We start from the raw sequence: 10327 nt of genomic DNA, 5'->3' as shown, positions 1-10327 counted from the left end.
AGAATGACTAAAAATGAGCTTCTAAAACTTACTGCCAGATTCTGGAAGATACATTCTTGAAAGAGTGGTACAAGAGGATGTGCTGCTGGTCCTTCAAGAGTCACTCTCAACTTATCTGTCCATAAAGCATATATAACATTAGTCTTTGTGTATTTGAAAACACTTCAGCATCTTATTCTTATTAAGTGAGGGTCATTTTTTAGGATTTTTACCCAAGCAAAGTCTCTGAGAACCTACCTTGCACTTCTGGAGACTCCAGGAAGGTTGCAGTTCTGGAAAATGATAGTCCACTTTAGACTTTCTACTAACAATAAGTAACTTTGCAACTACATGTCAATTAGAAGTCATTAGAGTATTAGTAGACTGTCTGCTTAATATCTTCTAACACTTTATTTTGATGGGTCCACAACATACTGACTATGAGAAACTTATTTTACTAACCCTAAACCTAACCTACCAGTCTACTCTGAGAGTTAGTAGACATGTAGTTGATATGTAGTTACAAAGTTACTTATAGTTAGTAGACTGTCTAAAGTGGACTATCAAAATAAAGATGAAATAAAGACCTAATGGTTTCTCACCTAATTCTTCAAATTAATTCTTATTTCTTTTGCAGTTAACATGAGTCTTTTTTTCTCCATCTGAACATTTTGCTGTCTGGTCATGCCTTAAATTTGCAATTCCTGTATTGCATTAGTTTTGGATATTTCTCATGGGGATTTAATAATCTTTGACTTTCAGCCTGAGCTAATTCTAATAATTCTGCACACCTGAATATAAGGAGTTTTTCACTTCCAGCCTTCATGGACAATTATATATCACTTATAAGTGATTAAATAAAAATGAGTAGTAGTTATTAAGATTGATGTGGTTTGAATTGGTAAAATGTTTGGTAAAAATATTTGTAGCAATAGCCAAAAATACATTGTATGGGTCAAAATTATCAATTTTTCTTTTATGCCAAAAATCATTAGGATATTAAGTAAAGATCATGTTCCATGAAGATATTTTGTAAATTTCTTACCATAAATATATCAAAACTTCATTTTTGATTAGTAATATGCATTGCTAAGAACTTCATTTGGACAACTTTAAAGGGGATTTTCTCAATATTTAGGTTTTTTTTGCACCCTCAGAGTCCAGATTTGCCAAATATTGTCCGATCCCAACAAACCGTACATCAATGGAAAGCTTATTTGTTCATCTTTCAGATGATGTATAAATCTCAATTTTGAAAAATTGACACTTAAGACTGGTTTTGTGGTCCAGGGTCACATTTGTGCAATTTACTTGCAATTTCTGAGTGAAAAGTGTTTCTACACCAATTTTTTTTCAGTGTTCTCCAACTTTTCCTTTTCAAGTTTTTTAATTATTAAATGTCAAATAACACCAATTCCCACTTTTATGTAGCTTTATGTCACTATCAAGACTCATTTTCACAGTTTTTACTATATTTGACAGAATCTCTATGTTCTAATCTAATGAAATGCATGTTTCTGTGGAGACCATTGAGGGATTTTATTAATATCACAGATGATCATTGCTCAGACTTGACCTGAGAGCATGACAGCAGCAGTTTAAAGCCATAAATTCCCCTCCGTCTTAAATGACGGAGCAGTTTTGGTGGCCGCGTGCACCTGTGAGTGTTACTGCTCCTTATGTTATGACTGGACGGGAACGCGAGTCCTCTGGGACTGCAATTACTCAGCAACACACACACACACACACACACACACACACACACACACACACACACTCGCACGCACACACGCAATAACAACTCTTTCATCAGCTCCAGCAAAAAGCTTCAATTAGATTTTTTAAAATTGTACAGGGTTTGACACAAATAAATATATTTTCCGACTGTTATTATGTGGGAATCCACAGATCAAACTTTCTTCAACATCAGAAATTCATATACTGTATATACAATAACTTAATAATCAGTTAACTAAAACAGTACACTGGTTTTTTTTTTTTTTTGTGGTTTTTTTTAAATAAATATTTGGATTATAGATCATTTAATTTAAATTGTGGACATTATTTATTTATTTTAATGTATTTATATTTTATTTTCATTACTTATTTTTTTATTTATTTTAATTTAATTATTTTAACTAGTTTAGTTTTATTTTATTCTATTATATATTTTTATGTATTTTTAAATTTATTTATATAACAAATATAATATAAATATGATCAGTTAACAGCTTAGACTGTTTTTACATATATTTTGAATTATGGATAATTCTTTTTATTTTATATTTTCCTTTTTTCTCTATCTATCTATCTATCTATCTATCTATCTATCTATCTATCTATCTATCTATCTATCTATCTATCTATCTATCTATCTATCTATCTATCTATCTATCTAATTTTATTTTATTTATGACTCAAAATGCAAACTCATTTTCCCAGAAATGTGTTACATTTTGTGGTTGATGGCCGGATATTCAAATGAATCCCGTCGTCTGCAAAATAGCCACCTGTTAAACTAATCTTAAATCATCTGTTCAGCATGAAACTCTTGCAAAAAACTGTCAAGTCATGAAATTAAAGTCATCGTGTGAATCATCTCACATTGTTGTCGTTGTTGATTTGACCTGAAAATGTTCTCATGAGATTTCACGAAACCTGGTCTGAAGAACGGAATAAAATATTACTGAAAATATGCTGAAATATTCCGTAATTTTATATGTTATTGTTTGTAAAATATGTTTGACAGGTGCTGTACACACTTACTCATATAAGGAGCAGATGTGTGTTTTTCAAAATACAAATGTCACCATTAATCATCATATCATCTATTAATACATGAGTCAGAGAATGTCTGTCGTACAATATTAACCCATTGACGTCTTAAACATGCTTAAAATGTTTAATCTGGTTTATAATCTCAATATTAATACAGTCTGTTTTCTATTATTTCAGCTATTAAAAACACCATCCAGCAAACATGAGAAATTATGATTTATTTACACACTTAAACTTGTCTACTAAAAGAGAAGCTGAAAAGTAACCAATTTCAAAAGACTTGACTTGCAATTGATTTCAATGAAGTTTGATGTTAATTTGTTGCGAAGCGAAAACCTAATGTGCACAAGAGTTGAGATTTAATTATTTTTCTTCTGTATTTAAGTATGATAATTATGATGGCTTGAAATGCTTAGGCAGCTCACTGGGTTCAGGAACAGCCTTCGTCTTGTTCATTTAGGAAACTGAGAGATTTTGGGTTGTCGGTGAGAAAAGATGAAAGTTATGAAAGATTGTAGACATGAAACTCCTTTCAGATCATATGCAGAGATACAAACATATGATCATAAATGCACATATAAATACATAAACCAGCATCACAACCCTTCACCTATAGATATAGCACATGAACGCTTTTCATACACACCCATGAGAACGGCTTCGTTTCGATTGACATTATGACACTATACGAAACTGGCATGGTTGCTGAAAATGTATATTTTTGAACATGTTTTATTCATCTCACATCTTAAGCCCTGCAGGAAAGTTTGTCATTTACCAGCGGCCGTTGTACAAGACTTAATACATACGAAATATCGGTTTCCATTAATTAAAAAAGGATTAACTCATCACTTTTAAACCTTTTAATGTTTGTTAAAATATTTATTTTATTTTATACATTTTATAAATAATATAGTACACTGTAAAAAGTGATAAGTTGACTTAACTTAAAAATTTGAGGAAACCCGTTGCCTTAAAATTTTAAGTAAATGATAATTAAAAAAATTGAATTGTCAAGTTCACTTAACTTTTTTTTTTTTTTTTTAATTATTATGTACTTAAAAATTTTAAGGCAACGGGTTTCCTCAATTTTAAAATTAAGTCAACTTTTACTTTTTACAGTGTAGTTTTTATATTTTATTTTTTATTTATATGTGTTTATTCATTCATAAAAACATGGCAGATTTGCAGAAGCAGGATGATACATTTATTAATAATTTTCATAACTAATTTTAAAAAATATTGTTGCCTTTGTCTGTTACTTCATATAGATAGCATATTTCTGGATCTCTGTACTGTGCAACTATTATATCTCACGTTTATGATATTTCCGGTGTTTAAATATAAATGCAATAGTCAAAAAATACCATTTGTCTGATTCATTTTTGACATTTCTTTGTAATTTTCCTTATGTTCTGGACCATTTGACTCACTGACTGCATTATTTATTCCTTCAGAACTTCATGGAAACAAAGTAAAAACGTCCTTTCTTCCTTTTCTACATCTTTCATTCTGACTTTCTCTCTCTCTCTCACACACACACACACACATCTGTGCAAAACTGCTGTTAGAAAGTTACAAAACATGAGACAGAAATTCATTGTCTTATGAGATTTCTCGCACTTTCTTTTCCTCATCTGAAAACAGGGAAAGTCCGATTTCACTTGTGGGATCTAGTGAAACACACGCCGCTTTCTTCAAGAATCACCTGATAATGAGTTTCACAGCGTTTGTTTTCAGAAAGCGTCAATGTCTTGCCAGCGGTTTTCTCAGACGATGACTGCAGTCATTTATGATTGATATTGAACAGGAGGAGGACAATCCAGAGAAGAACGAGTCTCTGTGATCTTCAGGTCTGTAGAAATGGTTAGGTTCCTCCTTTAATGTACATCTGTGGGATTTTTTTTTTCACCTTTTTGATCATCCAGCAGGTGAAATACTGCATTTCATCACTTAATCACAGAATAAAAGGAGGAGAAAGACAAGATCTTGAAAATCTCTCAAAAATAAAGTACTATTTTTCAAAGAGATGCTATAGAAGAACCATTTTTGGTTCTACGAAGAACCTTTCAGTGAACAGTCCTTAGAAGAACCATTTTTTGTTAGTACACTGTTAAAAAAAGGTTCTATGTTGACATTGATGGCTCCATGGAACATTTCCATTGGGCAAAATTCTTGATAGTGAAAGATGGATTTTTAAAAAGAAAGAACTGTTCTAAGAACTGCTTACTGAAAGGTTCTTTGGGGAACCAAAAATGGTTCTTCTATGGCATATGGAACCTTTATAATTTAAGAGTGTGAGAAAAACATTCTGAAGAACCTTTTTCCACTTTAAAGAACCTTTTATGGAATGTAAAGACTATATGGACGTTAAACGTTCTTCATGGAACCATCAAACACTAAAGGTTCTTTATTGGAATTGTTGGTTCCATAAAGAACCTATAGCATCCATGGAACCTTTCCATTCCACAAATGGAAAAACATTCTTTAGATTATTAAAATGTTCTTCACGCAAAGAAAAAAAAAAAAAGGTTCTTCTAAGAACTGATTGCTGATTGGTTCTTGGGGAACCAAAATGGTTCTTCTATGTCACTGCTGTGAAAACCCTCTTTCGGGACCTTTATTTTTGAATATGTAGCTTTATTTTCTATAGAAGAACCTTTTTTTGACTCCCCAAAGAACCTTTCAATGAACAGTTCTTAGAAGAACATTTTGAAGAACTCTTTTCCACTCTAAAGAACCTTTTGTGGAATATAAAGATTCTATGGGTGTTTAAGAGTTCTTCATGGAAGCATCAATGCCAATAAAGAACCTTTAAGAGTGTTTGCTGGTTGCATGAAGAACTCGAGAATCTCAAGAAAGTTCTCAAGATTACAAAAAAGGTTCTTTGAAGAACCAAAAAATGGTTCTTCTATAGCATCTACACGAAAAACGCTACTTTATAGAGATTTTCATAATTTTTCTTGCCTTTTCCGTCCTAATATTCCTCCTCCTTCTAATCTAGTTAGTGCACTTATCAAGTGATTAAATGCACCATTTTCAAACCAAAACTTGTTCTTCTACGGAATCACTGTGAAACCCCATTTGGAACCATTATTTTTAAGAGTGAAGATCAAAATCTATGAACTTTTCCTCATTTCTGCATAGCCATCATTGCTTATGTGATTCATGTGAGCATATATACATAAAACAGTCATACAGATGCTAATGGGCTGCATTTTGGGACCTAATTTGACCTAATTCAAGGCCTGTGGCATTGATTTAAGTGCACAAACAGCAGTGTGCACTTGACCAGGAGAACTCTCACCAATGCACCATCAGACCTGCTGCAAACCAAGCAATTGCAATGTCAACAGGTCGTGCTGCTAAATTAAACCGTTTTGCCCGGCAACAGAGCCCTTTGCCCCCCTCTGTCCTCAAATCCAGCAACAGCTGCTGCCATATTCTTTCACACATGCCAAAAAAAACACACACAGGCTTTTCTCATTTGAACTGAAAGAAAAACCGGAAAACCAAAAGTTGCTAAAAGAGTTCAACACCTTGTCCCAAAAGCAAGAAACAGTAAATGTCCTAATCAAATATGCTGTGTTAGAGGAAGCCAGAAGCTCTGTGCCTCGGACAGATGTTCTCAGGGCTGAGTTTGGGGTTTGGCCTTCAATAAGGGACTTTAGAGACAGATTAAACACAATAAAAGCAAATCAGATTTCATATAATGTATGCAAGTGCATGCATTGGATGTCAGCTGGGGTTTAGGTTATTAGTGCAAATTATTTTATGCATTCTCTAAGAAACCACAGCATAATGCACAATGTCTTAATGTTTTATACATATTGTAGCACAATCTACTAAACACTTTTCCCCCAAATGATTATCTACACATCCAAATATTAAATTGCCATGTGTGAAATATATTGAAATATATTGCAATGTATAATATATATATATATATATATATATATGTATGTATATGTGACACTTTTTTGCACATATATGTCATGCACTTGTATATCCTAAAACCTGTCAATTTTGTATTATATGAGTAAATGTAAAAGAGAGACATGTATTAAAAAAAAAAAATTATAAAATATAAATATAAACATACAGATTTTTGTATATATATTGTTTTAATAAAGTTGCATATATAAGTAAATATGGGCTATATTGTTCACAGGTTGCAACATATAGGCTACTACCATAAAAAAATTAGGATAATTAAAAAAAAATCATAATATAGATATTAACATATGCACATACAGTATACATGTTATATATGTTATAATATGATATATATAATATATCACTGTAAAAAGTGATAAGTTGACTTAACTTAAAAAAAATTGAGGAAACCCATTGCCTTAAAATTTCTAAGTAAATGATCATTTAAAAAAATAAGTAAAATTGTCAAGTTCACTTAACTTTTTTTTTTTATTATTATTATTTACTTAATTATTTTAAGGCAACGGGTTTCCTAAATTTTTTTAAGTTAAGTCAACTTATCACTTTTTACAGTGATATTGCCTTATAACCTATGTAACATGGCAATAACACATATGGGGCATTATATGCCATATTACATTTCCACATGGGATAAATGTTTTAAATATGTTTTATTTAGTGTAAACAGTGCTAAAAATCATCTTAACATCCATGTTTCTTTATTGCCTACTACAGTACAAAGCCAATTAAATACAGAAGCATCCAACCAGAAGTGCAAATAGCAATGGAATATACAAATATACAAAAGCATTAATTTAGCACAAGGTTGTGATTAACCAAGAAAAATATTATTAATTGAGAAATGTTGGATTAAATTGTAATAGAAGCATTTGTCGAGTGTTCTGAGATATCTGGAGTGTTTGCGAAGCTGTCATCGCACGCGTGATGTTGTGGTTGCCAGGTTGCACTGACATTGGAGATTGTGAAAATATCACAAAAATCCCCTTCAATTCCCCATGCACTCTCTGCTATACATGCACTTCAACACACAGATGTAAACATTCCTCTGTCCTGTCTGTGAATGATCGCTCTCGAGGGACGCTGAAGGGGCCGGAGGCTCGATCAGGGACGGCCCCACAGATCCCAGCACCTGTGGACAGACACGTTCAGCAGATGATGGTTAATGAAACCCAGCGCTGACCAGCGTGACGCTGCGGCCTGGAAGTGAAACACTCTTATCGACTTTTCCAGAGCTTTCACATGTGCACCGAACACATTCTGATTCAAGACACAAGCGCTCCTGCAAACACTGAGAAAAAGAAACATTTTGTTCTTTCCATTTACAGTATGTAAACTTAAGAAAAGAAAAAAAGTGTCAAATATAATTTATAGTGTAATAATAATACTAATAATAAAAATACTACTACTAATAATATTTATTAGTAATAATATTACTAATAATATAGTATTAGTGCTGTCAAATGATTAATCGCGATTAATCGCATCCAAAATAAACGTTTTTGTTTATTCGTGTCTACTGTGTGTATTTATTATGTATATATAAATACACTGTAAAAGTGAAAGTTGACTTAACTTAAAAAAATGATTAAGTACATAATAATTAATAAAAATAAAAAAAGTTAAGTGAACTTGACAATTCAATTAACTTATTTTTGTAATTATCATTTACTTAAAAAATTTAAGGCAACGGGTTTCCTCAATTTTTTTAAGTTAAGTAAACTTATCACTTTTTACAGTGATACACACTCATACAGTATATATTTTGAAAATATTTACATGCATATATTTATGTTTATATAATTTATATTATATATTTAATATACGAATATAACATATTTTTCTTAAATATATACATGCATGTGTGTGTATTTATATATATACATAATAAATATACACAGTACACACACATACTGTATATTATGTAAACAAAAACCTTTATTTTGGAAGCGATTAATCACGATTAATCGTTTGACAGCACTAGATAATATATTGTCATTTATTATTGTTTAATAATAATAACTTATAATAAACTAAATAAATTAATATTGTAAATTTTATAACATATATAAGATGTAGGCTTGATTTTGGCATCGGTTTGGACATAACGGCAGACAACAGACATTTAATTGTTTGATAAAATTTGAGTAATTCAGTAGTGGCTGATATTGGTAAGGACATGTCATAGTGTTTCTACTGAACTCTACACCCTTGAAAATCATAACAAGTGATGTCCAACTTGGTTCTCTCCTAAAATACTGAAGAGGTCAAGCAACAGATTAATGAGTCCATCCGAATTTCACCAAAAATGCTTAAGGATGTGATTATAATATAAACCAGACACTGAAGTGAGTTGCTGTTTTTGAATCTTCTGAGTAAGATTCATTCACTTGTTTTGCACCCACACAGACACATTTTGCTCAGATTATTTATTTAATGTTTATCTGATCTAATTTTGTGACTTTTCTTTTTGTTTTAAAGATGTTTTCTTTTGATTATTGGACTACTCTAAAGAAAATATATAACTTAATTCATTTGTGTATCCTGATAGCTAAATTTCAACAAAAATCTGGCTCTAAACCTCTATTTTCTTTACTCAGAGTTGATCTAGATGAGTACATGGAAACTAAGTTCTGTTGAAAGCAGTGAAATAGTTGAACAAATGTGGTTATAGTTGAACAAATGTAACCACAAACTAACCATGGTTTTGCTACACTAGCCATAGTTTAATCATAGCTGTAGTAAAAGTGTGGTTAGGCATATACAAAAAAAAAGAAAAAAGAAAAAAACTGAATCTGAATCAAAAGATTCGCGAACTCGCTCCAAAGTCCTGAAGTGAATCAAATGATTCGCGATTCGAAAAAGTGAATCATTTTGCGACGCAATGGAGTTGCGAAACTCTAAAACATTACAATAACATTGCAACTCCAATAGTTTGGTTTGGTTCATTTCAGGTGCTGAAATCAGATTATTTTCTCGTCTAAAGATATAAAATCACAGTGATATTTTATATAAACACACCGGAAAAATATTCGCATTCCCTCTCGGTGTTTGTTCGCGGTCCATTTGTGTGGAATCTGCAGACGGTGAAATCGAAGATTCACTCCAATCACTATTTTCGCCATAACGTGTGTGATTTGACTTTGTTTGTTTTTTTAATTGATGCTTCAGTTTCAGATGTTTGTGTGTTTCTGCTCAGATGGCGACACTCATTTGCAGTCGAGCCGGACTCTGCATGTCCAGTGTAAAACAGAGACGGTTCTACAGGTCAGTTTACAGACTGCAGATGAATGTTTGTTTGGATGGAAATGAGTTGTTTCTTCCTTCTTCTTCTCTCTCAGCATGTGTGTCTCTGGTAAAGTGTCAGTGAATGGAGTGAATCTTCACTATCAGCGCACTGGAGACGGAGAACACACCGTTCTGCTGCTGCCTGGAGCTTTAGGTCTGATGCCAGATTAATATCTCTGCTTTAATACAGTTACAGTCAGCACTTCTTTTGACTGCATTTGTGTTTCTAATGACTCTAAAAACTACAATGAGCTTTACAGACAAACATATAGTGTGTCTACATATGAATTCATGAACAAAACTGAAAGTTTCAGTCTTATACAATCGT

At 32.1% G+C, this 10327-nt stretch overlaps 1 protein-coding gene across 1 annotated transcript in view; it reads left to right on the top strand.

Annotated features, from left to right (window-relative positions):
• The first annotated feature begins 9677 nt into the window (after positions 1–9677).
• The window catches only part of bphl (biphenyl hydrolase like), a 6287-nt gene continuing 5637 nt past the window's right edge, over positions 9678–10327 (top strand). The window contains 3 exon segments of the mRNA XM_058755932.1: positions 9678–9839; positions 9911–9978; positions 10053–10153. Coding sequence (XP_058611915.1) covers positions 9911–9978; positions 10053–10153 — 169 coding nt within the window. The 5' untranslated portion in view covers positions 9678–9839.

The sequence above is a fragment of the Onychostoma macrolepis genome, chromosome 20, assembly GCF_012432095.1.
Source record: "Onychostoma macrolepis isolate SWU-2019 chromosome 20, ASM1243209v1, whole genome shotgun sequence".
Lineage (NCBI taxonomy): Eukaryota > Metazoa > Chordata > Actinopteri > Cypriniformes > Cyprinidae > Onychostoma > Onychostoma macrolepis.
This window is presented reverse-complemented; position numbering and strand designations above follow the sequence as displayed.